The sequence below is a fragment of the Impatiens glandulifera genome, chromosome 5 (genome assembly GCF_907164915.1).
Source record: "Impatiens glandulifera chromosome 5, dImpGla2.1, whole genome shotgun sequence".
In the NCBI taxonomy this organism is placed as follows: domain Eukaryota; kingdom Viridiplantae; phylum Streptophyta; class Magnoliopsida; order Ericales; family Balsaminaceae; genus Impatiens; species Impatiens glandulifera.
In genome coordinates this window covers 5,944,757-5,971,834 of record NC_061866.1, presented here as the reverse complement: position 1 = coordinate 5,971,834, position 27,078 = coordinate 5,944,757, and the positions used below count along the sequence as shown (strand labels likewise).

The window sequence follows — 27,078 nt, the reverse complement described above, 5'->3', positions numbered from 1 at the left end:
ACTAAGAGTTATATTAGTTGGTTGAAATGAAGATGTTAAAATGAAAATTTTGTGATAGATATAAGATGATTGTGGTGTAAAATGTTCGAAATGAGAGTTCAGTTGAGATATGTTAAGGAATAAGAGATTTGATGTAGTGTAAAATGTTCAAAATGATAATTCGATTGGGAAATAATAGAGATGTTGTTTATCCAAATGAAAATACTTAATATGATATTAATTCGGTTGCCTGTTACAATTTTGGTCAGTCGAAATGAGATGTAAAAAGTCAATAAAGAGAAGATTTTTGAATGAATAAGTAAAATGATAATTATGGTATTGGGTACTTTTTAAATAACTCACATGATATTTTATTAAAATATTTATAATCCGGAAAGCATATAGTTAACTCTTACTAAAATCACAATTCAAATTCAAATTCAAATTCAAACGTTCAAATCAAACCGCCTTACTCTCGTCGTCTCTGCCGTTCAATTTCTCTGTCAATCTCTCTCTGAGTGAAGATTTCAATGGCTACTGAAACGGAATCACTTGAATCTCATCACGCGGCGAAAGTTTTCACACCGTCTAAATCACCTGTAAAGCCAAAACTCAACTCGATCTCGAAAGTCAGAGTGATCGTAAGGGTTCGCCCATTTCTGCAGCTCGAAATCGCATCTAGAGGTGACAGCGCCACCTCTTGTATCTCCGTTCTCGAACAGGAGATTTCTCCTGTCACGGTTCTTCTCAAAGATCATGAAACCATGTCAGTATGCTTGTACAATCTTATCTAGGGTTTTATCTAACAAATCTGATTTACTTCTTTTCCGTTCTTGCTCTTGTGCAGACGAAATGAGAGCTATAAATTGGATTCATTCTTTGGAGAAGAAGATAATAACCTGAGCCAGATTTTCTACAGAGAAGTTAGTCCCATGATTCCAGAGATCTTTCTTGGCTGTAATGCCACTGTCTTTGCTTATGGGGCTACTGGCAGTGGCAAAACATATACAATGCAGGTCTGAAATATGCTTAAAATTAAGTTATTTATAGGAATTTTTAGTATGATTGTTAGATAATTATTAGGTTAGTTGTGAAGAAGATGAATCATGCTTTGTTATTTTGACTTAATCCAGGGAACTGAAGAGATTACTGGTTTAATTCCCTTATCCATGTCAACAATTTTGTCCATGTGCCAAAGCACTGGAAGCACTGCAGAGATTTCATACTATGAAATCTATTTGGACAGATGTTATGATCTTCTAGGAATTAAAGACAAAGAAATCACAATCTTAGAAGACAAAGATGGACAGATACATATCAAGGGACTTTCGCGCTCCTCTGTTAAATCCATGTCTGAATTTCATGAGATTTTCTCCAGTGGAAATCAAAGGCGAAAGGTTGCACACACGTGTTTGAACGACGTTTCAAGCAGGAGCCATGCTGTGCTAGTAATTTACATTTGCAATGCCAATACTTGTGTTGACGATTCTCACAATGTCGTTACTGGCAAGTTGAACCTTATTGATTTAGCAGGTAATTGAATATTGAATTTGTTTACTAGTTGAGTAACAAACAAAACAGCAAGTGTTTATTAAATTATTCATGTTGATTTAAACAGGAAATGAAGATAACAGAAAGATATTCAATGAAGGGATTCGGCTCCAAGAAAGCTCCAAAATAAACCAGTCCTTATTTGCATTGTCAAATGTCATTTATGCACTGAATAACAACAAATCTAGAGTACCTTATCGAGATAGCAAACTAACTCGAATACTTCAAGATTCTTTAGGAGGAAATAGTCACGCCCTCATGGTTGCTTGCTTGGTGGGACTAAATGAATTATTCTCTATTTCGTTTAATCAATTTGGAAATAAGCTCATAAGTTTAACCATGTCTATTTCAGAATCCAGGAAACTACCAAGAATCTGTTCACACAGTCAGCTTGGCAGCTAGATCACGCCATATCTCTAATACTATTTCTTCGGCTCAAAGAAATGAGACCCCGGAGGTTAAAGTTGACATGGAAACAAAACTCCATGCTTGGCTGGAATCGAAAGGTAAAGCAAAGAATGCAAGACCATTCGAATCACCTTCTTGTAACAAAACTCCAAAGGCTATGAACTCGATGAAGCTGCCTATTGCAAATAGGAGCTCTACAAAGCAAACAGCTAGCAACAAATCATGTTTCTCTATTCATGATACAAAAAAAAGGTCAGAACTTAGTTGTCAAGCTCTTACATGTAAATGTGTCATCAGAATCATTAATGTTGTCTACTTGATTAATTTCAGGTTTCAACATGTTCCTAACAGAAAACTTTTCAATAATGAAGTTTCTAGTGGTATTGATTGCACAATTGAGGTAAGGCTTCTGTTTCTTGATTGCTAGCCGAAAGTTATCTTGTTACAACCTCTAAATAAAAATTATATATTCCTATGGTCAGTAATTCTGTTGATTTTAAGTTCTTCAATATATATTCATAGTGTTCAAGATTTGATTAATATGAGGTAAAGCTTCTGTTTCTTGATTGCTAGCCGAAAGTTATCTTGTTACATCTTCTAAATAAAAATTATATATTCCTATGGTCAGTAATTCTGTTGATTTTAAGCTCTTCAATATATATTCATAGTGTTCAAGATTTGATTAATATGAGAAATGAAACCAACTTTATAGATTTTGATTTTTAAACTCTATATTGGCAGCATTTACAGCATGTGGAAGAAGATATTCATGAGATCAGGAAACCTGCCGAGCATGCATCAGGTATCTTTGGTCTTGTTTAACTATTTAAACCATCATCAATCTAATCATCACCTAAAATACTAAAATACTCTTCTTAATTTTTATCATAAATGTATTTAAAGGGGAGTCTTGTCTTTTCCACCTACAATTCAAAGGTCATATTGGACAATACACCCAAAAACCCATTTTATCTAATCAAACAGAATATTTAAAAAAAACAAATGATGTTGTTATTGGAGATACTTGAATATGAAATAAACTTCTATTTTACATTCTTTTGAAGGATCAGTGAACAATACAGAGAAGATGATTATAACTAATTTAGGGGACGAGTCTTCATCAATTTGCGAGAATATACAAGGACTTCAATCCTCCCTAAGAAAAGTGCTCACTCCGATTAATTCAAACATAAACGCAGAACAGATTCCCCGAGGGGACCGCGTATGTGTGGTGCTTTTTGATCCGAAAACACCCAAAACTTCACATTCTGTTGTGCATTGGGCTGATGAGAGCTCTGAGATTGTCGGCACTCCACTTGATAAGTTTAATTCTCAAAGCTCTAATTTAAAGGTTTATCATACTGTTTCCTTTTTCTTCTTTCCCTTTCTTTTTGTAACATATCATCATGTCTTATAATATTTTGTTTCAACTGAAACAGACTTCTCTTATCCAAGAATATGTCAATTTTCTGAATAAAGCAAGCAGGTAACTATGATGATTTTTCATCTCTTTTTAAACTCCTTCTGTGATGATTGACTAATTATTACTTTTATCATTTTATTGCAGAGAGGAACTTATAGAATTGAAGGTATGAAAACAAACATGCTTACACAATAACACAATAACAAATCATTTAAATTCAGACTTATATAATTGTTTATGTCCAGGGAATTGGACAGAAGATGGCTGATTACATACTCGAGATTAGAGAAGAAAGTCCTCTAAAATCAGTGAGTTTTTTTCAACTATTTAAGTCTAAACTTGTGTTCTTATCAATTCACTCATCCAATATGTTGATTTGTATTTCTTTAATGTTGTAGCTAAATGATTTAGAAAAGATAGGTCTCTCATCCAAACAGGTATACCTTTATATCATTACTTTGCCATTTGTTTGGAATCAATACAAATATTTTTCTAAAATGTGTTTAATTTACAGGTGCAGAATATGTTCAACAGAACCGCGAAAGGAATATTCAATTGACTTCGAAAGCAACTTCTAGTTGCTTCACCAGTCTTTGTGTGTGTTTTCGATTGCGTGCTTTGTGTGTGTTTTCGATTGTGTGCTTTGTGTGTGTTTTCTAGTGTGTTTAGTGTATCAAATTATGTCAATTTGCTATGAACAATGCATATTGTTAACTCTTCTCATTATTGTAGCTGCTACAGATAGAGCGGTTAAAATTGAAAGAAATTTACGAGTCTGACTAATAATGTTGCTAATGTAATGAAATAATTTTCAACCATTTATTAGATAAAATCTTATATTATTGTTACTCTAATACTTTTATAATGATATAAATAATTTTGAATAATTTTATGGGACATTTGAGATTTAGGTGGTTGTGAAGGTTAATAATGACAAGAAATGGATGAATGGCAGAGCATTTGTGAGTTTCAACGTGGAGGTAATAGTAAGAATGATAATTATAATTCGTGACATTCTAATAGTTCGGTTTGAAGTATTTTTTTTATTTGATCGTGGATGGTATATGTCTAGAACCTTGCACTTCATCATCAAAATTATACCAATTCTAGTTAACTAATTAATAATCTCATGAAACGTATCAAGTGATCGAACATGATTTTTCCATCTTGATATTTGAAAATCATATGCTTGATCAAAAACAATTTAGTGTTATTAGTCTTTCAAACATACAACTCTTCAAATTTTCTCTATAAACTCTTCGCGTGTATCTCTTCATTCACATGATCGAGAACATTATCTACTCATTGCATAATATATAAACACATCTGACAATGTCTCAAAGTTCATTGCTGATTAGTTGTCTTTTATTTTTTCACTAGCAAATACAAGTAAATAATAATATATGACATAAATAAGTATTGTTCTCCATTATTATAAACAGTGCAAAGACTATAATCTATTTTGATAACACTTGTTGATAAAAATAAACTCAAAAAATAATAAAAAAATATTTTTTCTGTTTATATGTCACGTTTATAACATATAAATCTTCGAATTTTATAGAAAAACATTTCAACAAAAGTAAAAGACAACGGTACCTCTAAACCGTTTAAACCATAATACAATATCACATATTATCTAAACATTCAAAAACAACATTATTATTATTATTATTATTATTATTATTATTATTAACTCAAGAGTTATTATATACAAATATTTATTATATACAAATATTTAAAATAAATGGTTTGTCACGGTTAAGTCATGATCTTATCTTCACATAGATCAATATGAAATAGAAAAGAATCTTATCTTTTTTAAGAATTAAGATAACAACCAAATTTTTGCTTCTAGTTTCTTCCATAGTCAACTTTATTCATTAATTACTAGTTAAAAAAGCAACACGCCAACACATGAAATATATTTGTGTAAGTTCATTTTCTTTCTCAAATATATTTATTATTTCTTTTTTTTTTTGGGGGGGGGGGGGGGGGGGGGATTTTAGTTTTTAAAGGATTTTATTAAAAAATTATTTTATCCATCTAATCCCTATGATTATTTATTAAAATGTCAGAATATCTTTTATTTAATTATTTTAAATTAATTTATTATTTAATAGAGAGAAAAAAATAAAAAAAAAATTAATCTTAATCAACCAAAAAAAATTAAAAAAATTAATCTAACAATATATTTTAGAAAAAAATTCAAAAAAAAAAATACATCAAATTAGCTCTTGAGGAATTTAACACCATCATTTTGATTTCAAAATCATTAAGTTGGCCGTGGTTATAGCCTATTTGTTTGTAAAAAATGCTGATTTAGAAAATTCAAGTTGTTGCGTTTCATATTTTTAGAATCAATAACAACAATACAAAATATACTCTCGTTTTTTTTCAAATAAATGATTTAAATCTAAATAAAAATATAATAAAAATTTCAATCTCTTAATTCAATACTCTTTAACTTTCATTATAAAATATATATTAATAATATTATAAGTTGTCTTTCATGAAATATTACAATGTGAGATTTGGCTGATGTTTATTTATTAATTATTGTGATAACTATTGTGTTTTTATTTATTATTTTTTTAAAAGGATTCTTGCAGTTAAAAATGTGTAAGGACATCAACATAAGTATAAAATGAGAGAGATTTCAAAATAAAAAATTGAAAACAAAAATATAAATAATTGGTTCGCTCGAATCATATATGTTTTTCAGATATAATCTCCGAAGTTGGGTAGGCTTGACAAAAAATATTAAGGTAAACCTAAAAAAAATATCGAAAAATTATGTATAAATCAGTAGATAAAGGTAAATTTTGTCATTTTTTAAAGAATTAAATAAATAAATAAAAAATTAAATTAAAAAAAAAGTTATAATTTGTGGTGTAATGACACATTATAATAGTAAAATAAAGGAAAAATTGAAAAAAAAAATAGATGGGCTTCATAGATCTACCTCTGGTAATCGGTGCACTACAAACAAAAAAATATTAATTGGACAAGATAAATTAATTCTAACTTGTAAAATACAACTTGAACAGAAACCCATATATATTTATTGATTCAATAATGATATATTTCCTACAAAAACACATGCATCATAATAAAACATTTATTTTCGGATCAGACCGATCAGATTTGATGTCTTTATTCTTATCTTATGAAGAAAACATCGATCAAATCAATCAACCAATCTCCTCCAAACAAACAAACACATATAATAAACACCAACTCCAACATTAGTTACTTTTACTACATAATTCGAACAAAACACCACTTTATTTCAAATTATTGTCTCATTTGCAATTGCAAGGATTGCATTTGCAATTAGATCCACACTCGCAACCATTCTCCGACGACCCCATTTCCATAACCGCGGCGAATGTCTGTCGTGGGGCAACACCGACAACCGTGGTGGCGGTGGCGGCGGTTGTCTCCGAGTAATTACTCATATCAGGGTACATCTTACATCTATTAATAACAATTAATCATGAAAAACACAAAAAAATATAACCAAAAGTTAAAAATTTAATAACAAGATTGATCATGGTTTTGATGCATGAATTGAAGTTACTTACCCTCCACAACCATTACCACATTTGCAATCAGATCCACATCCACAGTTTCCTCCACAGCAAGACATTTTCAAGAAATTCTTTTATTTTATTTCTAATTCAATGAAATGAAATGAAATTAATGATATGAAAATGAATAGGGCACTCTATTTATTTATACATGAAGAGGAGGAGGTGGGGAGGCTATCAGCCGTACACGTGTACGTTATTCCAATGATACAACACCTCCCATACAGCTCTTTTCTCGATGCATCTTTTGCGGATAGGATAGGATCGGGTATTTTTTTTAAAATAATTATATTCTTTAAATTTTGTTTCCGTACAAAAGAAAAAAATAAAGATAGATATTTTAAGTTAAATCAAACAAATTAAGATTTGGATTTTAAGAAGTGATAGAGGGTGATAAATTGGGGTGAAAATTATAGAGTGAATTATGTTCACCACATATTAAAAAAATATATATATAAAAAGTGTGAAAAGAGAAAAATTATTTTATTTTTTTATTAAATAGATTATTCACATCATTCCTTTTCATTTTATAGAAAAAAAAAATACAGAATATTAAAAAAATTATAAACACCTTAATTCAATGGCTATGAAACTTATAAATTCACAAGAAAAAAAAAATTAACTCCACAGTATTAAAAAACTAACAAATAATATTTTTATTATAAGATTTTCTTAGGTCTATCTTTATATCTGATTAGTTTGGTTAGAATGAATGAGAGTTACTAAATAGATTTATTTTCAATTCATATAATTTTAGAGTTCAAAACTATCTCTACACTAATTTATTCTTTAGCTTATTTATGTGAAATTGAATCAACAACTCAAACCCGTAATTATTGAGATTTTTTTTGGTAGGTTAACAGAATCGGTTAGAGTTATGATGACCTGAATGAATTTTAACCGAGAAGACTAACAATGCGATTAAAAAATATTTAGCTATTTGATATTTTGGTATAGTAGGTTTAATTATGTTACTTATATAATATATGATCTTATTTAAAGTTATTATACTCTTGACAATATAGTGAAGTTTTTTTTGACATACCTAATTTATAATAATATTATTAATTTTATAATAATATTGGAATAATATTCTGAATTTTTAAATTCAAAATAATCTAGAGATTAAAAGTAAATTATGATTAATTATTATGATAATTAAAAAATAAAAAATAATAATTTAGAGTTAAAATATTCTATTTATTTTACCCAAATTAAACCCTAAAAGGGGTTGAAATAATTTAATTAGAATTTTAAACATAAATTAGGTATAATTTATGACTTAAAACAATTAAATAAATACCCAAAATACCCAAAAATAAAATAAATGAACATAATTTTTATTATGTTGTCAAAAATATTTTCGTGTATTAATTTGTGAAGAAAAACGCAAGAAAATTTTAAAAGTTTGATTTCAAATAACACTTTTATTAAAAATATAAACCGATAATTATGTGCGACATAAATTATGTTTAAACTTTGTAGTAGGATCAATGACCATTGGATCAACGCTGGATTTTTATCCAGCTCCCAGAAACACGATGTGTAGCCGATTGTAACCATAACAATGCGTGTCGAGTCCACACCAGATCAACTAACGGGGATGCTAACCCCGTTAGCCCATACACCCAAATGCCAAACAGAATGCCTATCGATGGATGATACGCAACAACACGTTTCATATTAAATGAAATGAAGTCGTTTTGTTCGTCTTTCCCGATCGATAGGGCGAACATCAGAGACTTGCGATCGATGTCGACGATCCTTCTAAAAACCTTATCTCCTTCGTTTCTCAACATTATCCCTCTAATCTTTCACCAACATGCACGTCTCTCCCTCGCCTTCAATTCACTTAGGTTCAATAGTCAAAAGATACCCTAGATCTAGGTTGCTGAAGACAAAATAGAAATAGGGAAGAAGAACTTCAAAAGCAAAATTGAAGTTGAATTCGACTTCAATAACCGACCTAGCTCGGGTATAAATAGTCTCTAGGTGTTCTTCTTCCAATCCATCGAACAAATATCACAAATTATAGCCAATTCAAAGAATTTCAAATGAACTTTGGTAACTGATTTTTGTAGAAATTCCTCTGGCTATCTAAGACAGGGCTTGGGAAAGCTTCCTACACATCATTGAAGTGTTCTACAATCACTAGTAAGCTTCCAGACCTACTATAATTCGAATTGTGATTCAAAATTGAATTTTTCCAAGTTCGATCGGGTTGATCTTATTTAGTGCTCAATTTTGTGTTTTCTTTAGTTGAAATCAATCCCTAGATGTTTTCTAAGCTTTCCGTCGAAAGAGATTTCATCAAATCAACCCAAATCGAAAAAACCCAAATTTAATTTGAAAATCTAGAAATTTTGAACTTCATGTTCCTATTTTTTATTCAAATAGTTGCTTAACATATTTGATCCAACTAAATTTTTTAAAAAATTAGTTTGAATTTCAGTTTTAAATTGTTACAGAGCTTGATTGATGTTATTGATTTGGTTATGTTCGACTATAACATCATTTGAAAGCTATTAGAACAAGAATTAGGCCACGAGATGACATAAACCAAAAGTTCCCAATTCTTTCCCTAGAAATTGGATTGAGAAATTGATCGACTTAGAGCTCGATTGATCGAGTTTAGGATTAGGGATTATGCCCATATGTGTTGTTTGCAACTTACAGATCATGTTTTCATGATTAGTATCAAAAGCTAGAAACCTGCAATCTTCATACCAAGTGAAGAACACTCTGTCCTCTTGGACCGAGTCCTGTAAGACCAAGGACCGAGAATCCTCGGTCTTGACCGAGACCGAGGACCAAGAAAATTGACCTAGGACTGAGAGCCATGATCAATGTTCTTGAGTTAGGATCGAGACCCATGACCGGTGTTCTTGAGCAAAGACCGAGTAATCCGACCAAGGATTCTAACCTATGACCGAGAGGTCTAACTTAGGACCAGGACTCCCAGGTCCCACGACCGAGAAATCTAGATCTAGGACCGAGACTCCCAAACCTAGGAGCGAACAACCTGATTTCAGGACCGAGCCTCCCAAGCCCCAAGGCCGAACCCTCTGATCCCTTGACCGAGTGTCTCGAGCCCCGATCCAGACCACCCTCGGTCTATACATAACCTAAATCGGTAAAAACGAACTCAAGCCCTAGGACTCCGGTCCTAAGGCCTATTTGGTTCCACTTTTCAAAATTCAAAATTATTTTTGTAATTTTAGAACCCCAATCCATTTTCAAATAATCTCGAAAGAATTTTTACTCAATCTTTGATAAACACAATCGTAGGTACGCACTTCAAAATAATTTTGTACAATTATTTACGTAATCTAAACTTACTTTTGTTTAGGACCATCGGAATACTAATTAAAGGAAATAAATGTTATAAATAAAATCTTTTGATAACCAGACTTTTAAAAAATAAAATCGTCTTCAACGGGCGCGAAGGACATAGCGCGAAAGCCATTTCCTGAGCTTAACAAAAAAACGAACCCCTTATAGAAACTTTGATATAAAGTACGTTTATATAAGTACATATTACTGATTTTTCTAAAATCATTTGGCGACTTTATTTTCAAATAAATAATCCTTTATTAAATTAATTATGGGCTTTAATCAAATTATTACTTGATTCCTAAATTATTAAAATTTGAATAAAATTAATTATTTTTACTTAATTAATTTCAAACACAGGCAGGTACTATCAAAATCTTTAAAAATAAATATTTTATTTTAAAAAGATGGTTGACACGCAAATCAAAGTTGAAACGCATCGAACCTCGAGGCATCTCAGATCCCCTGTATTATCACATGTCATCCGACACGTGCTAAGCTATGGAACTGGGGATATTTCTGGGGGTTACACTCTCCATAGTTTTTCTTTTTGAGTTTTTGGTAAATATTGTGTTGTTTATGTGCTTATTTTATTGATACTTAATATATTATTTATTTTGATTAGTCTTAGATTTATATCCATTTTCAACCTAATGTGTTTGACCCAAGTCCATTTTTCCTTTTTACAATAAAAAAACCAACGCATCATAAGTATGCTTATATACACTGTCGCCGAACTTATCTTTACTCAATTTGTCGATTATGCCTACAAAACGTCATTTTGTCTTTTTCGCAAGTCAATTTAGAGTGCGATTAGTTTAATTATGATTTTTTTTCCAACTAAACAAAGAAACAAAAATAATGATTTAATATGTGAAATTATTTAGCTATATAGACAAAAGAGTCCTCAATCTAAATATTCTCACCTATGTTTAATGACTTCGATCCTTTCTTGTTTTCATTGTAATAACATAGTTACACCAATGACATTGAAGCCCATATCAAACTTTTCTTAAATAGGAAAGATTCAAACATTCTCATTCTAACTCCTCAAATAGATGTTCTAATGTTCTTATAATGTATTGATTTTTTTATCTAAGTTTATTTTGATTGTAAATGATTGTGTTTGTGATTTTTCTTAAATGATATATTTTTTTTAATACCTAAATAAATTATTTCGAATAAAAATATGAATTAATTTGTTTCTCAAATACCAAAGTTTATATCATTGCACTAATTTTCACTATTTGATGTTATAGTCCACTCTACATAAATATGTGACTAATAAATATATGATCTTAATTAAAGTTATCATACTCTCGATAATATAGTGAATATTTTTTTTCTCTCCATAGTTTTTCGTTTATTATAAGTCTTGTGTTATTTTATTGATACTTAATATTTTTTTATTAGTCTCAAATGTATATTCGTTTTCCAACCGAATGTTATTGACCGAGTACAACTTTCTTTGTTACTATAGAAGAACCACGACTATGATCATTACCGTTAATTTTGTCTTCAAATAATTTTTAATATAGAAAGAACCGACTGTGATCACTACTGTTAATTCTGTCTTCAAATAATAGAAGGAAGAAGACCAACGCATCATAAGTATGCTTATATCCATCGTCACCGAACTTATCTTAACTCAGTTTGTCGGTGATGCCCATGAAACGTCATTTCGTCTCTGCATGAGTGTTTGCAACTCAATCTAGAGTGCGATTAGTTTAGTTATGACTTGTTTTTTCAACTAAACAAAGAAACAAAAATAATGTTTGATTATTCGCAATATGTGAAATTACAAATTCATTTACCTCTAATAGTCAATAGAATCTTCGATTTAGATATTCTCACCTATATTCTCGATGACCTCGGTTCTATCTTGTTTTGGTTGTAATAATACAGTTACACCCATGAGCATTGAAAACAAACTTATTTTAACATCTTATATAAATGTCTTAACGTTTTTATAATGTATTCTTTTTTTTTTATTTAGGTTTCTTTTCATTGTAAATGTTTGTGCTTGTGCTAAAATGATGTACTTTTTTTAATACCTAAACAAATTATTTGAATAAAAATCTGAATTGATTTGTTTCTCAAATACCAAAGTTTATTTAATTGCACTAAATAAAAAGATTTATTAAAAATAAATAAAAAGATTTATTAAAAATAATGAACCTAAAGAAGCAAATTTTGTTCAAAGTTGAAACCAATAATACTCTTGACCTAGATCCGATTTGACTCTTCACTCATATGACAAATTATTTTCCTCAATCCAAATCCAAATCCAAATTGTATGAAGGATGGCGCGAAAATCGCAGAGAAGCAAGGAGAAGTTTTTCATCTTCATGTTGGACATAATCCGAAGCATTTTGATCCGAAAACATCGCTCTACCTCTACAATGGATCGTATCTTCACACCACCACCAACATCCATTCCTTCCATTTCTCTCTCGCCACTTCCGATTTTCCGATCTAATTCTGAAATGGCTATCTGGCAGCTTAACGGTTTCCATCCGCCCAACATTTCTTCTCCGCGACTAAATCCTCCAGGTAACCGTTCTTTATCTCTTTCTTACATATGGATTTCAATCTTATGCCGTGCATCTTCCCTGATTGCTTAGGATTACTTACTGACATGAAATATTCAGCGGTGTTCTTGCTTTGCTCTTCTGTGAATTAGCTTTATAGGACAACTGATGTTCCTTTTATTCTCAGCTTTGCATGGAAATGAACATTGTGGTTTAAATAATGAAGTAAATTTTACTGAAGGAATCTTCTATTTGACGGTTAACATTTCATTGTTGTTGTTGTTACCTTTGGGATTAGGTATAAAAGCTCAGAACCTTGTGATTGAATTCGGATGTAGATAAATTGACTAGGGAGAGTAGAGAGTTATAATCGTATCGTTTTGTGTAACAAAATGAGTAAGCAAGTCCAGCACCAAGACCCTCCTCCGGGATGCATGTGGAGCATGATTAATGTGCTACACCATCAACGATGGTTTCATGTCAGGAAAATGCTTCCCCGAAGAAGAAGGCATACTGGTAGAAGAACTTCTACAGGTAAAACAGTTCTAGCGAAATGTAACATGGAGAACAGAGATTGAGAATGATTTACCAAGTTTGTGTTCTCTTAACAGGGCCTGATGTTGCTGCAAATACTACAGAAAACACATCTAACTGTGAGCTACAAGAAGATGCTAAAGAGAATTTGTCTGTTGTAAGTTTGCACAATTTAAAATCACAAGTTTTGCAAACTGAAGACAACATAATTTATTTATATTCAGCTGTTCACTGAAAACTGGTGTTTAAACTTCATAGGAAAAAGTGAAGTCAAGGTCCCTCAGTCCAGAAACAAAAAGCTCTGTAAGGAAGCTAAGAACTTTAATTTATGACGACATGTTAAAGAAAAAGGAGGGTCAACATGATAGACCGTCTCCCTGTCCACTCACAACACAGCTAAATCGAACTGTTTCTAATAATCATCTAGAAGCTTCTGACATAGCTCCCGTTACAGAAAAACTCCAGGACATTCCACGCCCGAAAATTGTCAAACAAGATCAGAAGTTCAATACTGTCGATGAAGAGGAAATAGTGAAAGAAGGAAAGTTGGTTTTACCGGAGAAGTCAAAAGTGAAAGAAGACGTCAACTTAACAACAATAGTACCAATGAACGTGGATAAATCTGCCCATCAATCTAAGAAGCTTCAGGATGATGCACTTGATATTTTCAACATGAATAAGGAATTATTCATGAAACTTTTGCGAGACCCAGTCTCTCCATTGGTATACCATATCAACAAACAACAAGCAGCATCTAAGTTGAGATCAAGATATGCCAAGTCTATGTCGTTTCCTTGCTCTAGAACGAAGAGTGAATTCATGTCTGTTAGACATGATTCCAAACTAGATTTAGAAACTCATCCAAATCCAAAAGAGGATCCACAAGTTACCAAGAAAATGCAGATGTTGCCCAAGTTGCCGGAGTCAAGTTCTCTAGATGAAAAAGGCGACAGGTCCATTACACCAACTATCAAATCTCCTGAAGAGCAGGATTTTCCAGATCATTACACTTGTTCTTGTTCTCCGAGATCAAGGACTGGAAAAGGAAACGTAATGGTGGTGAAACATTTCAAAAATCTCAAAAACAAAATTAAAAATGCCATCCAAGAAAGTAGAAAGGAAACGCGTCGTCGAGTAACCATGGATGCACTTCTCCACAAAGTTCCTTACGGAAAGAAGTGCCCCAAGGATGCGACTCAAAAATTATCAGACGTACAGACGAGCTTTCGTAGTATGAGTATGAGAAAGAGTGGAAGCAGATCTACATCTTTTGATGGCTCTGTAGATAGATATAATCGGTTGTATGAATCTAGTTGCAGGAAGGACATAACAAATACTAATTCTTCTGAAATACAAAGAGAAGAAGAAAAGCCGAAAAGAGAGGAGACACCTTCACCAGGCCGTAATACTAAAAAGATCAGTTTGGAGAGGATTACTTCTTTACCTGATCTTAGATCATGCTACAATCTGTTAAATGAGTTGTCCCCTTATGCAACAACCACCCCTCTGGAAATGCCAAATAATATGAAGGATAAAATGTTGGAAGGTGTTAAGAGACATTCAAGACGTTTAACTCAATTAGATGTCTTTTCAGAGAATGACTCTTCGGAGGCTGCTGGCAGACTTTCAATTCCTGCCTATGAAGTTCAAGTGCAATCACTACCATTGACAGTTGAAACCTTAGAAAGTGAAAACAGTCATGATCTTGGAATATCAGCCATGGAAAAAGATTCTAAACTGAAAAATGAAACTGACACTGAACCGACTGCAGTTCCCCTGCTTGAGTATCCTCAAGATGATGTAGTCTTCCCATCATCAATGTATTTACCTGAAGGTACATTATCTCCATTTGAGCTTCTAATATCGTAAATCTTGGCCATGTTGAATTCATGATAAAAAAAATGCACAAGCCCTTTAAGCATTTGCTAACTTAACTTCTTCTTCTTTTTTATATATAAGCCCTTCAGCAGCTATTAAACCATTTTGATATGAATCCTTTTTAAGTGACAGTTTTTAATTATTATTTTTATTTCGTTCAAACTCTTTGTCACATATAATCAAATTGGGTTGACCGTCCCTAATTGTTTTTTGTCACATGAGCCAATTTCAAGCCTTACCACGACAGCACTAATAAAAGAAAAAAAGAGTTTGAAATTGGTACATGCAGCCAAAATTAGGTTCAGTCAGCAAAATTTGTTTCAACGTGTTTGTTAAGTTGTCTTTGGTTCTATGCTTGGATTTTCCTCTTTTGCTTCTGGTTTGTCACTTTGTTGTTGGTTTGGATTCTGCTTTTTGTTCTGCTTTCGTTTGCTTCTTTTTTTTCTTTTCCTGTTTTTGCTTGCTTTGTTGTTCTTGCTTAAACGACTTTTTTGTGAGATCTTGTTTCAATGAGTGTTCATATCAAAACGGTTTCATAGTTGAATAAAATAAAATTAAAGACAAAATGATCAAATACTCTGAGGGCTTATTTATTATGGGTTTATTCCATGCATAACTTCTGAAATCTGAGATTCACCATTAAACATACACTTATTATGTTTGTTTTTTGTTTTTTTAGTTGAACTGGTAAAGACAGATCTTCAAATGGATCCAGGAAGTTTAATCTTCTCCGAAAAAGAAGATTCTACATCCAATCATCAAAACGAAGATTCCCAATTACAATGGAATAGTGAGACTTCAAACATGCTTGTTAGCAGTAATAACGACATTTCCGAGTTCAATTATGTTAAAGATGTGTTGGGCCGTTCTGGTCTTAGCAACAATAACCTCTTATGGACATGTAATTCCAATGGTCAGCCAGTCAACCGTTCTGTCTACGAGGAAATGGAAAATGGGAGTCTTTCCAATCCTACCTTTCAAGAAACTGAAATAGACAACTGGGACCGTCTTCTTCTGTTTGATATAATAAATGAAGTCTTATTAAATATTCACGAGAGAGTATTCACCTATTACCCAAGAAATCTGACTTGGGTTACCCAGATACGCCCTATTCCAATAGGACCGCATGTCCTAGAAGAAGTGTGGACAGTTATAAACTGGTATTTGAGCTGGAAACCAGAAGCTGATGCGTCGGTTGATGAACCAATTAGTCGGGATATGGGGAAGTTGGATGGTTGGATGAATCTTCAAGTTGATGCTGAATGCTTAGGTCTGGAATTGGAAGATATGATATTCGACGATTTAATGGACGAACTTGAATTCGACTTGGAATGGAATTATTAACTGTCAACTTCTTCATCAGGTTCTCTCCTTGAACTGTTTCTTTTCCATAAATAAATAAAAAAAGTTGTTTTTTGTTTCCTATTTTGCTAGCATAATGAACATAGACTGATAGATAGATGTAAGTGCTTAGAACACTATACCTTTAAATCTATAATAAATAATGATAATTTTACAGATTAAAAATAGAAATGGCTATATAAGTTTGGAAAAGGTTAATCAAAGTTAGGATTGACCCACTAAATAATTTAGTTAGTGGAGTGAGTAATTAGTATGATGCTCACACTGACTAATATTTTAGGAGTCAATTTAGTTTCCACTAGATGAGCCTACACAAGTAATAATGACACTTCTAATATTTAATTTATTCAAGATGGTATCATCATCATCAGCAGCATCAGCACTCCTATCTCTCAACTAGTGCTGAACTAAACTAACCTAATTCTTTTTGTAAAATCAGGACATGATCTTTGGTCATGGGTTAGATCTTCTTTGTTTTCTAGGGATAGTTGCACTTAAATATTTCATCTTCTTGTTCTTCAACTTGTTGAAATCCTTTTCAACCTACACTAGTAAAAACCCTCATAGTCTTACCTAAGAAACTATAGGTTTCAGGTTTGATTCTTACAAAGAACACTCGTGGAGGGTGAGGATAATCACCCCGGAAATAAACCCAGGTTAAAAATAAAAACCTAACATTTTTTTGAATTGAGAAACATTTCATTTTTGCAGAAAAACACCCAACAAAAACATTACTATATGAGTTATGACATTGTTTGTCATGAGTTACTCAAAACAAGTAAAAAACATCGTAAAAACGAGATTTGCTCAATGTGAGTTTAATCCATGTGGTGGTCAGAGGAGATGAGATCAAAACGGATTGCAGCTCTTCTTGTGGCTCCTAAGGCCTGTCGGTCTCGCTTTCGATCATCATAGTTGACTCGCAGAAATTCTCTATCTTTTTTATTTGGATAGCATAGAAAACCTAATATTAGTGTTTATCTTCTTTGTTGAGTAATCAAAATTTGTGGTGTTGTTACAATTCATGTCACAATTTGAAGTGAAATGGATGTATTTAAAGCTGTTTCTTTACATTATTTTTAAAAAAGGTAATATGTTTTTCCAATTTTTGAAATTAATCATCTATGAATGTGAATAACACCAATATACATATGGTGTAGGGTTTTTGTTTGGTTGGGTCAATTTGTATTTATTATTATTATTAATAATATATTATTGGTATTATTATTATTAATATATTAAATATGATGTCATGCCACTTAGTTAATTGAAATGCATGGATTCCCTATTTAGAAACATGTTTGGTACATTGAACTTATTTGAAAATGGTCGATTTATTATATATTGATTCAAATTTGAAATGTATATAATTTGACTGGAACTAACTAACTAGCTATATCAGAGTTCAGACAGAGAGTTGTGAGTTGTGTATTACTAAATGTGGATGGGAAAAGGGACAAGAAAAGTAATAGAAATTAGCCTCTGAAAATCTCATAAATAACGTGTTCAATTAAACATAGAAAATATAAATTTTGACCCAAAATGAAGTATATATAATAAAGTTGTATAGGTAATAATTTGAAACCACTCAATGATAACCAAATTGAAGTTGTATCGGTATTTATAGGGTTGATAATTTCTGTTTCGATACGAAAATACGACCCGAACCGTACACGAAATAATTAGGTTAGAGTAATGTATTTTTGGGTTTGGTCGAAATCGGGTCGACCCATTTATCTAATTAATAAACATGTCAAAATTGAGTCGACCTAAAATAACCCAAATAAACCGATTAACATGTTTACACTTTTCTGTTGTAGCATTTTGTGTTTGTCATTTTCTAATTATTCACTATTTTGTGTAGAGTTACTTGTAAGCATATATTTATTATTTTGAGTTATATTATTTCTGTCATGTTAGTCTGAAATAAAAAAAATGTGATATTAATTAAATATAGTTAAATTGAGTTGAGTTAGGTTAATCGGTTCAATTGGATCGAATTCAAAAAATTACATTTCAATATAATTACTAAACATATTTGGATACAAAACCGTTACTATTGTTTAACCTGAATTACAAAACCAATCTAGTTCAAGTTAGTATTGTTTACCTTGAATTCTTCAAACCAAAACACATAAATTGTCAACACCAAAATATTTATATATTTGCATTCATTTAAACTGAATTATAAAATTATATATATATATATATATATATATATATATATATATATTAAAACAAAAGATATTAAATTTATCACTAGATTATTTTAGTTAAAAACAAATTTTATTTTAAATTAAAATTGATTTGAAATGTATTCTACGTTAGTCAATGTTAGTGCCGATTTTACACTTCTGATCTTTTGTGACTCGAACGAGTTTACGAGTTGACTCACAATATTAACAACACTACTTCTACTCTGAGCTAGATATATCAGCTCTATTAAATTCTTATGGTGGAGGGTGGATTAACATATATTAATTTGAGTTTTTCTATGCGTTTAACTTTTGATCCCATTAATTAGTCTAATTGATTAGTAAAGATGGACCACAATAAAAAAAAAAAAAATAATTATCCCCATATAATATATATATATTTAAGTAACAAATATTATCATAAAACTAATTAATAAACTTTACTTCTATTCTCCAAACTAAAATAAAAAACAATTTGTTTCCTATTTGAACCCCTTTTCTATTAATTTAAATAAAAAAAGAAAACAGTAGAAAAAGCATAGATAGAAACGAATAATCCAGAAGGAAAAAGATCAATAAAAAAATATAAAAAAGTTAGAAATAAAACGTAATAAATTCACACGCTATTTATAACGAATTAGAACATTTATTCAAAAGTCAAATCTTCGAATAGTTCAGTCCACATCCCAATAATCAAAAGTCAACCTTTCTCACTCATCCATTTTCATTTATGAAAGTACTTTAATATCAGTTTGATTCATCTTAATTTCCTCACCATTTTTTATATGCTTTTCAACAAAATTCAAACTTAATATCAAACTGAACCTATCTTTTCTTATTAAAGCTCAGACCTTTAACTCCATTTCTTACGATTTCAAAACAATGGGTAATAAAATTGGGAGGTTCAAACTATGCTTTTCTTGCGACGCCGCCGGCAATATCTCTCTCCGGCGACATGACAATATGGTAATCGACGCCGGCGGCGGGTTTGGTCACTCGTTTTGCTATTTCCCACATGAATTAACCGACGAGATCTCTTCTTCTTCTACGTTTAAATCTATCTCCGGCGCTTCCATAAGTGCTAATGTTTCTACTGATCCTCTTTCCACGGCGCCGTTGAATCATAGCTCCGGCAGCTCATGTTCTTCCTCCGACAAGACTTCTTCTTCTTCTTCTTCTTTTGAAAGCTCTGATTCGTTTGCTTCGATTCCTTTACAGCCGATACCAAGAACCTCTGTTTCATCTTTCTACTCCGGCCCGATTTCCGGCGAGTCTGGCGGGACTGTTTCGGTTATGGGTTTGGTCGAAAGGGGGTTCCTTTCTGGTCCTATTGAGAGAAGTTTTTTAATGGATCCTTTTGATGATCAGTTTCATGGATTCAAACCCAAATCAAAGAAAGGAACTTTTGTTCGTAGTTTGAAGAAAGCAATAACAAAATCAATCATCGTTCCTATTCGTGCTGTGAAAGAATCCGATTGGAATAAACCCAACAAAATTGTGAATTTGAAGTTGAACGTTAGCAGACATGGGAATTTGGTTGAAGAAATTGATGAATCTTTTTTGAATCAGAAAGTTCAATGGGCGCAGGGGAAAGCCGGGGAGGATCGTGTTCACGTTGTGGTTTCCGATGAACATGAATGGGTTTTCGTCGGAATCTACGATGGATTTAATGGTCCTGATGCAACTGATTTCCTTCTGGCTAATCTATACACAAACATCCATGAAGAACTCAAGGGAGTTCTTTGGAATGAAAATTTAAGATCGGAGCTTGATCAGAATCAGGAGGAAACGATCAATCGTCATGGAAAGATCTTGGGTTCGCTTTCAAACGCATTAAGGAAAACAGAGGAATCGTATTTAAAGATTTCTGACATGATGTTGGTTGAAAATCCAGAACTTTCTTTAATGGGTTCTTGTATTGTTGCAATGTTAATGAAAGGGGAAGATGTTTATTTGATGAATGTTGGTGATAGTCGGGCTGTTCTAGCTAGAAGATCGGAACCGGCGCCGGCGCCGGGAAAGGAATTGTACGGCCGTGAAGAAATGGTCGGATTTCCGAACTTGTCTGCTGTTCAGCTGACTGTTGATCATAGTACATCAATGGAAGATGAAGTGAAGAGAATCAAGAAAGAGCATCAAGATGATCCATTTGCTATATCTAATGGAAGGGTAAAAGGGTCATTAAAAGTTACCAGAGCTTTTGGAGCTGGATTTCTTAAGCAGGTATAAATTATTTATTATTTTTAAAAATATATATATATTAAAAATCATTTAAACCCAACTAGAAACAATTTTTGAGTAAATTAAAATAAATTTGAGTGGTAATTTGGAAGAAAAAATGTGAAAGAAATGACTTGATGCACAATTTGATTGGTTAAAAACAAAAGATCATTCTTACACTTTTCTTTTTTCAATTTCCTTCTAACCTTTACTCCTCTAATAATCAAATAACATCTATACAATTTTTCAATAACCTTCTAGTTACCAAATAACAATTTTCTTTTTCTGAAACAAATATGGGTATTTTTTGAAAAAAATAGTAAAAAACAAACTTGTATCATGGAAAACTCTATATTAATTGACAATTTTTAATGTTTGTTTGTTATGGTTTGATTTGTATAGCCAAGATGGAACAATGCAATACTAAAGATGTTTAGAGTAGATTACATTGGCAACTTCCCTTACATCAATTGTTCGCCTTCCATTCGCCATCATAAACTCGGGTCGAGAGACAAATTTCTCATATTATCTTCCGATGGCCTTTACCAATACTTCACAAACGAGGAGGCAGTTTCTGAGGTCGAGAGATTCCTTATGTCCTTCCCCGAAGGAGATCCCGCCCAACATCTCGTCGAAGAAATCTTGTTTAGGGCTGCGAAAAAAGCTGGTATGTATTTAGTAAGGATTGATTAATACGAAAAAAGAATTTCAAATATTCCAATGTCATATTCAATTCTGAATGATTCTTAATTTTGCAGGCATGGATTTTCATGAACTACTCGATATTCCGCAAGGGGACAGGCGTCGATACCATGATGACGTGTCGGTTATAATTATTTCATTCGAGGGGCAGATTTGGCGTTCGATGATTTAAAAATGTGAATAGTTTATTATAAGTATTATATAACAAAAGAGTAATATATTAATTAAAATCAATCATAAGGATAAACCCTAGAACACAAATTTTGAAGATACTATTTAATTTTGCCCTAAAAGCTTTTGTCCATATTATGATGTTAATAGCTAAATATTGACCAATCACTTATTTGAATATGATGTGTAGGTCTTTGTTTGTGTTCTTTCCTCACCTCATGTTTCTTCTATCTCTTTCCATTTTTGTCAACCATGACCATCATAATGCTTGTGGACTAATTTGACAATCAATCCACTGCCCTAACAAAGGCTAGAATTAGGTTGATATTTCAATACTCAATATTAAGCTGCTACATTGGATTGTTTTTTCTTGTTTTGACCGGGAACAAAGAAGTTTAGCCAACATCGCTTAATTACCAATGTCTTATAATCATTTGTTTAAGAATAATATGTTCTTAGTCAAAGGAAGACAACTTTCAATGATACATATAAGGATGAGCAGAGCGAAGTCGTGTTGTCAACCTAGCAACATCTAAGTGACTCTCCTTTTCCGGAGAAAGAAAAAGAAGGATACTTGGATTTGAAGAGTAAAGCTAAATCCTTGGGCCCATACAATCCCATCACAACCTGAAGATCCATATCCAAAGCTCAATTCACATATATTGAGAAAGCATATTGTTGTGCGGAATGCAAGAAAATGACGAACAATGAAGTGTGGAAATAAACAGATGAAGAGAGATTTCTAATTGTCAAAAGATAAAGATAAAACAAATTACAGCAAAAGAAATAAACTACGCCTATAAAAAATGCTGAAAACAAGAAACGTAAATACTAACTTAATTTTGCATAACTGTAGAATTAAATGTGATATTAATTCCTATACTAAAGTCAGATCGTTACAAATCTCCACCTTGCCTTAGTATCACCCAACAAGAAGAGCTTGATCAAACTACTTCCAACTGTCAACATTTAGCAGGTCCAAACAATGGGTGAATTTGTTAAGTGGAACCGGCTTCATGAACATGTCAGCAGGATTATGATGTGTGCTGATCTTCTTCACTTTGATTCTCTTCTCAGTACGAAGAAAATGATAACGAACATCAATATGTTTGGATCTATCATGATGCACTTGATCTTTGGCCAAACAAATAGCACTTAAGCTATCACAAAAAACAATTGCCTGATCATGATGGATACCAAGGTCACTGATTAATCCTTTCAACCATATACCTTCCTTGGCTGCTTCAGTTAGCGCCATATACTCAGCCTCGGTAGTGGACAGCGTCACCGTCGACTGTAATGTTGTCTTCCAACTAACCATAGAGTCACCAAGGGTGTAAACATAACCAGTCATTGATTTTCTACAATCGATATCTGCAGCATAATCTGAGTCAGAATAACCAGTTACGAGACACTGGTTATTACTCCCATAAATGAGACCAACATCGGATGTGCCTCTCAGATAGCGAAATATTCTCTTTACCGTTTTCCAGTGTTCCTTACCAGGTCGAGACATAAACCTTCTAACAACACTAACTGAATACGCAATATCAGGTCTAGTGCATACCATGGCATACATTAAACTACCCACCGCACTAGCATACGGTACATTAGACATGTATAACTTCTCAACTTCAGACTGGGGTGCGAATGCAGACAAATGATCAGTAACAGCTGCAGGAGTATTGAGAGCCTTTGCTGTACTCATCCCAAAACGAGACAACATTTTCAAAATATAACTCTTTTGTGAAAGAAATAGCTTCTTTTGAACTCGATCTCTTATTATTTCCATGCCCATAATTTTTCGTGCTCCACCTAGATCTTTCATATCAAACTCAGAACTAAGAAGGTGTTTCAGCTTTTGAATCTCCGACATCTTCTTGGCTGCGATTAACATGTCGTCTACATACAGGAGTAAATAAATCAAAGAACCATCACTGACTTTGTTGTGATAGACACAACAATCATATGCACTCCTATTGTAACCATGTTCAATCATGAAATTGTCAAACCTCTTATACCACTGTCGAGGAGACTGTTTAAGTCCATACAAAGACTTCTTCAGACTACAAACATGTGTTTCTTTACCAGGAACAAGAAATCCTTCAGGCTGACTCACCAGTATATCCTCTTCAATCTCACCATGTAAGAAAGCCGTCTTCACGTCTAATTGCTCGAGTTCCAGATCCTGATGTGCTACTATAGCTAGTAGTACCCTGATAGAAGTGTGTCGGACTACAGGTGAGAATATCTCATTGTAGTCTACACCTTCCTTTTGACTGAATCCCTTTGCAACTAATCGTGCTTTATATCTGGTCCCTTCAGCACTAGAGGTTCCATCTTTCCTTTTGAAAATCCATTTACACCCAATGACTCTTCTTCCCTTAGGTAAAGTAACCAGCTCCCATGTATTATTCTTGTGAAGTGATTTCATCTCCTCACACATGGCAGCAATCCATTGCGCAGAATCAACACCATTAACAGCTTCATTGTAAGAAGATGGCTCGTTATGTATGACATCTTTAGCTACCTGAAGTGCATAACTTACCATTTCTTCAGTATCATTTATAGAGGGACTGATTGTCCTACTTCCAGGACCAGTTGAGATCTTTCTTCCCTCGATTGAATGAATTAACCTGTCAAGAGCTTTAATTTGCCTTCTAGGTCGTGTTACAATGTCAGATTGACTTTCAGGTGCTCCAAATTGATAAACTTCCTCAGATGGCTTATCAGTATCGTGTGTCATGTCAGTTGTCCCTTGAACTGGAGCCACCTCAAGCTCCACCTGTTTCTCGGTATTATTATTTTCTCTAGAAAGTGATGGCTTGATAGAGGAGTTAAGTATAAACTTCTCATTAAAGGTGACATCCCTGCTGAGGATTACTCTACCTTCAGAAGATGACCAGATTCTATATCTCTTGACTCCATCTCCATAGCCCATGAAAATACCCTGTTTTGCCCTTGGTTCCAACTTTCCTTCATTAACATGATAGTAAGATGTGCACCCAAAGACTTTCAAATGAGAATAATCAACGACATTACCAGACCATACCTCGTAAGGGATTCTGCAATCAATCCCAGTGTGTGGTGCACGATTTATCAGATAGAAAGCTGTTAAGACAGCCTCGCTCCAGTACTTTCTAGTCAATCCCGCATTAGAGAGCATGCTTCTAACTCTCTCTAACAATGTTTGATTCACCCTTTCTGCTACACCATTCTGTTGTGGTGTACCTCGGACAGTGTGATGTCTTGCAATCCCCATATCTCTGCAGAACTCATTAAACTCAGATGAACAGAATTCAAGCCCATTATCTGTTCGCAGCCTCTTAACCTTCTTTCCAGTTTGATTCTCCACCAGTGCCTTCCAATGTTTGAAGGTCTTAAATACCTCGCTCTTATGTCTCAGAAGATACAACCAGGTCATTCTTGAGTAATCATCTATGAATGTTACAAAATAGCTATAACCTCCTATACCTTCAACTTGAGCAGGACCCCATCAATCAGAGTGGATATAATCTAGTGTGCCCTTAGTTTTGTGAACTCCCTTACTGAACTTGCGGCGATGTTTTTTTCCCGAAAATGCAGTGTTCACACAACTCAAAGTTGGTAACCTTGTGGCCAGATAAAAGATCTCGTTTGGACACAATTTGCATCCCCCTCTCCCCCATATGTCCAAGTCACATATGCCAAAACTTGGTTACATCAGGGTGCCGATTCATAGATTTGGATGCGACTGCAGCGGAACTTGTCAGCGTCTTACCTTGTAGTATATACAAGGTATTCTGTTTAATACCTTTCAGTATTATTTTTGAACCTTTACTGATGCACAATGTTCCTTCTTCACCGCTAAACTTGAAACCTTTAGCATCTAAAATGCCTAAAGATATTAAGTTCTTCTTCAGTTGAGGAACATGCCGAACGTCAGTTAGGGTCCGTATCTTACCATCATCAGTCAGAATTTTGATAGTCCCAATACCCACCGTTTTACATATGGCATCATTTCCCATGACAACGTTTCCACCATCATAATCTTCATAGGTATCGAACCATTCTTTGTTCGGACTCATATGATATGAACACCCTGAATCCAACACCCACGTATCAATAGGGTGTAGAGAAGCGTTAGCTACAAGGGCAATGTCCTCCTCCGAGTCGGTGTCTCTGTCTTTATGTGCTATCGCAGCCGTAGAATATTTACCCATTTTCTTAGGACAATTATTCTTCCAGTGACCAGGTTCTTTACAATAATTGCAGATGTCTTTAGCATTAGGGCCCTTAGCTTTGTATTTCTGATCCTTCTTCTTTCCAGACCCTTTGTAGTTGACTGTGTTGGCAATCAACCCATATGCTTGATTGTCTACAATTTCACCGCTCGCCTTATGACGCAGTTCTCTAGTATGAAGTGCTGACCGAACTTCCTCTAGAGTTAGAGTCTTTACCCACAACGAACGATTGAACAAAATTTTCAAACGAGTTGGGTAAAGATACCAACAGAATTAATGCAGCATCTTTATCTTCGATCTTAACATCTATATTTCTCAATTCAAGTAATATAGTGTTTAACTTATCAAGATGTTCACGAAGAGACTTACCTTCAAGCATACGAAGACTGAACAAACGTTGCTTCAATAACAACTTGTTAGTCAGTGACTTTGTCATGTACAAAGCCTCTAACTTCGACCACAGACCGATTGCGGTATCTTCATCTGATACCTCAGTAATCACTTCATCAGCCAGACAGAGTAAAATTGTTGAGTGCGCCTTCTCTTCCAAGACCTCAAGCTCAGCTGTGATTTTACCAGAGGAAGACTCCTTTGCAGGACCTGCAACTATCTTCGCCTTTTCCTTCGACAATGGTGCCCAGGCGCCTTGTTGTTTAAGCAAGGCTCGCATTTTGATCCGCCATAGACCAAAACTGTTTCGCCTTGTGAATTTTTCGATTTTCAGATTCATTGAAGATATTCTCTCGCCAGAAAAACAAAAGTGATAATCTGATCGGATCTAACCCGCTCTGATACCAATTGTTGTGCGGAATGCAAGAAAATGACGAACAATGAAGTGTGGAAATAAACAGATGAAGAGAGATTTCTAATTGTCAAAAGATAAAGATAAAACAGATTACAGCAAAAGAAAATAAACTACGCCTATAAAAAATGCTGAAAACAAGAAACGTAAATACTAACTTAATTTTGCATAAC

At 33.2% G+C, this 27,078-nt stretch overlaps 4 protein-coding genes across 6 annotated transcripts; 3 read left to right on the top strand and 1 right to left on the bottom strand.

Moving 5' to 3' along the window:
• Nucleotides 1-389: 389 nt before the first annotated feature.
• LOC124938629 (kinesin-like protein KIN-10B) lies at nucleotides 390-4,105 on the top strand. The gene is made up of 13 exons (XM_047479102.1): nucleotides 390-745; nucleotides 827-995; nucleotides 1,113-1,512; nucleotides 1,598-1,803; nucleotides 1,883-2,190; nucleotides 2,269-2,338; nucleotides 2,680-2,740; nucleotides 3,003-3,289; nucleotides 3,378-3,424; nucleotides 3,506-3,527; nucleotides 3,607-3,669; nucleotides 3,760-3,798; nucleotides 3,876-4,105. The coding sequence occupies exons 1-13, from the start codon at nucleotides 510-512 to the stop codon at nucleotides 3,918-3,920; spliced, it is 1,953 nt and encodes a 650-aa protein (XP_047335058.1). The 5' UTR covers nucleotides 390-509; the 3' UTR covers nucleotides 3,921-4,105.
• Nucleotides 4,106-6,403: 2,298 nt separating this feature from the next.
• LOC124940494 (metallothionein-like protein type 2 B) lies at nucleotides 6,404-7,056 on the bottom strand. Its single transcript, XM_047481016.1, has 2 exons — nucleotides 6,949-7,056; nucleotides 6,404-6,841 (listed from the first exon to the last, which is right to left on the bottom strand). Exons 1-2 carry the CDS (start codon nucleotides 7,011-7,013, stop codon nucleotides 6,667-6,669), a joined length of 240 nt encoding a protein of 79 aa, XP_047336972.1. The 5' UTR covers nucleotides 7,014-7,056; the 3' UTR covers nucleotides 6,404-6,666.
• Nucleotides 7,057-12,550: 5,494 nt separating this feature from the next.
• LOC124940517 lies at nucleotides 12,551-17,602 on the top strand. Of its 3 annotated transcripts, none has more exons than XM_047481042.1 (6): nucleotides 12,551-12,840; nucleotides 13,117-13,352; nucleotides 13,430-13,509; nucleotides 13,611-15,186; nucleotides 15,910-16,593; nucleotides 17,304-17,602. In XM_047481042.1, exons 2-5 carry the CDS (start codon nucleotides 13,211-13,213, stop codon nucleotides 16,572-16,574), a joined length of 2,463 nt encoding a protein of 820 aa, XP_047336998.1. In that variant the 5' UTR covers nucleotides 12,551-12,840; nucleotides 13,117-13,210; the 3' UTR covers nucleotides 16,575-16,593; nucleotides 17,304-17,602. The 3 variants fall into 3 exon arrangements, with proteins under 3 accessions (XP_047336998.1, XP_047336999.1, XP_047336997.1); XM_047481043.1 differs by lacking the exon at nucleotides 17,304-17,602 and adding an exon at nucleotides 17,180-17,196; XM_047481041.1 differs by lacking the exon at nucleotides 17,304-17,602 and having other exon boundaries at nucleotides 15,910-16,652.
• Nucleotides 17,603-19,669: 2,067 nt separating this feature from the next.
• Nucleotides 19,670-21,909, top strand: LOC124938469 (probable protein phosphatase 2C 23). The gene is made up of 3 exons (XM_047478913.1): nucleotides 19,670-21,010; nucleotides 21,410-21,674; nucleotides 21,766-21,909. The coding sequence occupies exons 1-3, from the start codon at nucleotides 19,670-19,672 to the stop codon at nucleotides 21,879-21,881; spliced, it is 1,722 nt and encodes a 573-aa protein (XP_047334869.1). The 3' UTR covers nucleotides 21,882-21,909.
• The last annotated feature ends 5,169 nt before the right edge of the window (nucleotides 21,910-27,078 follow it).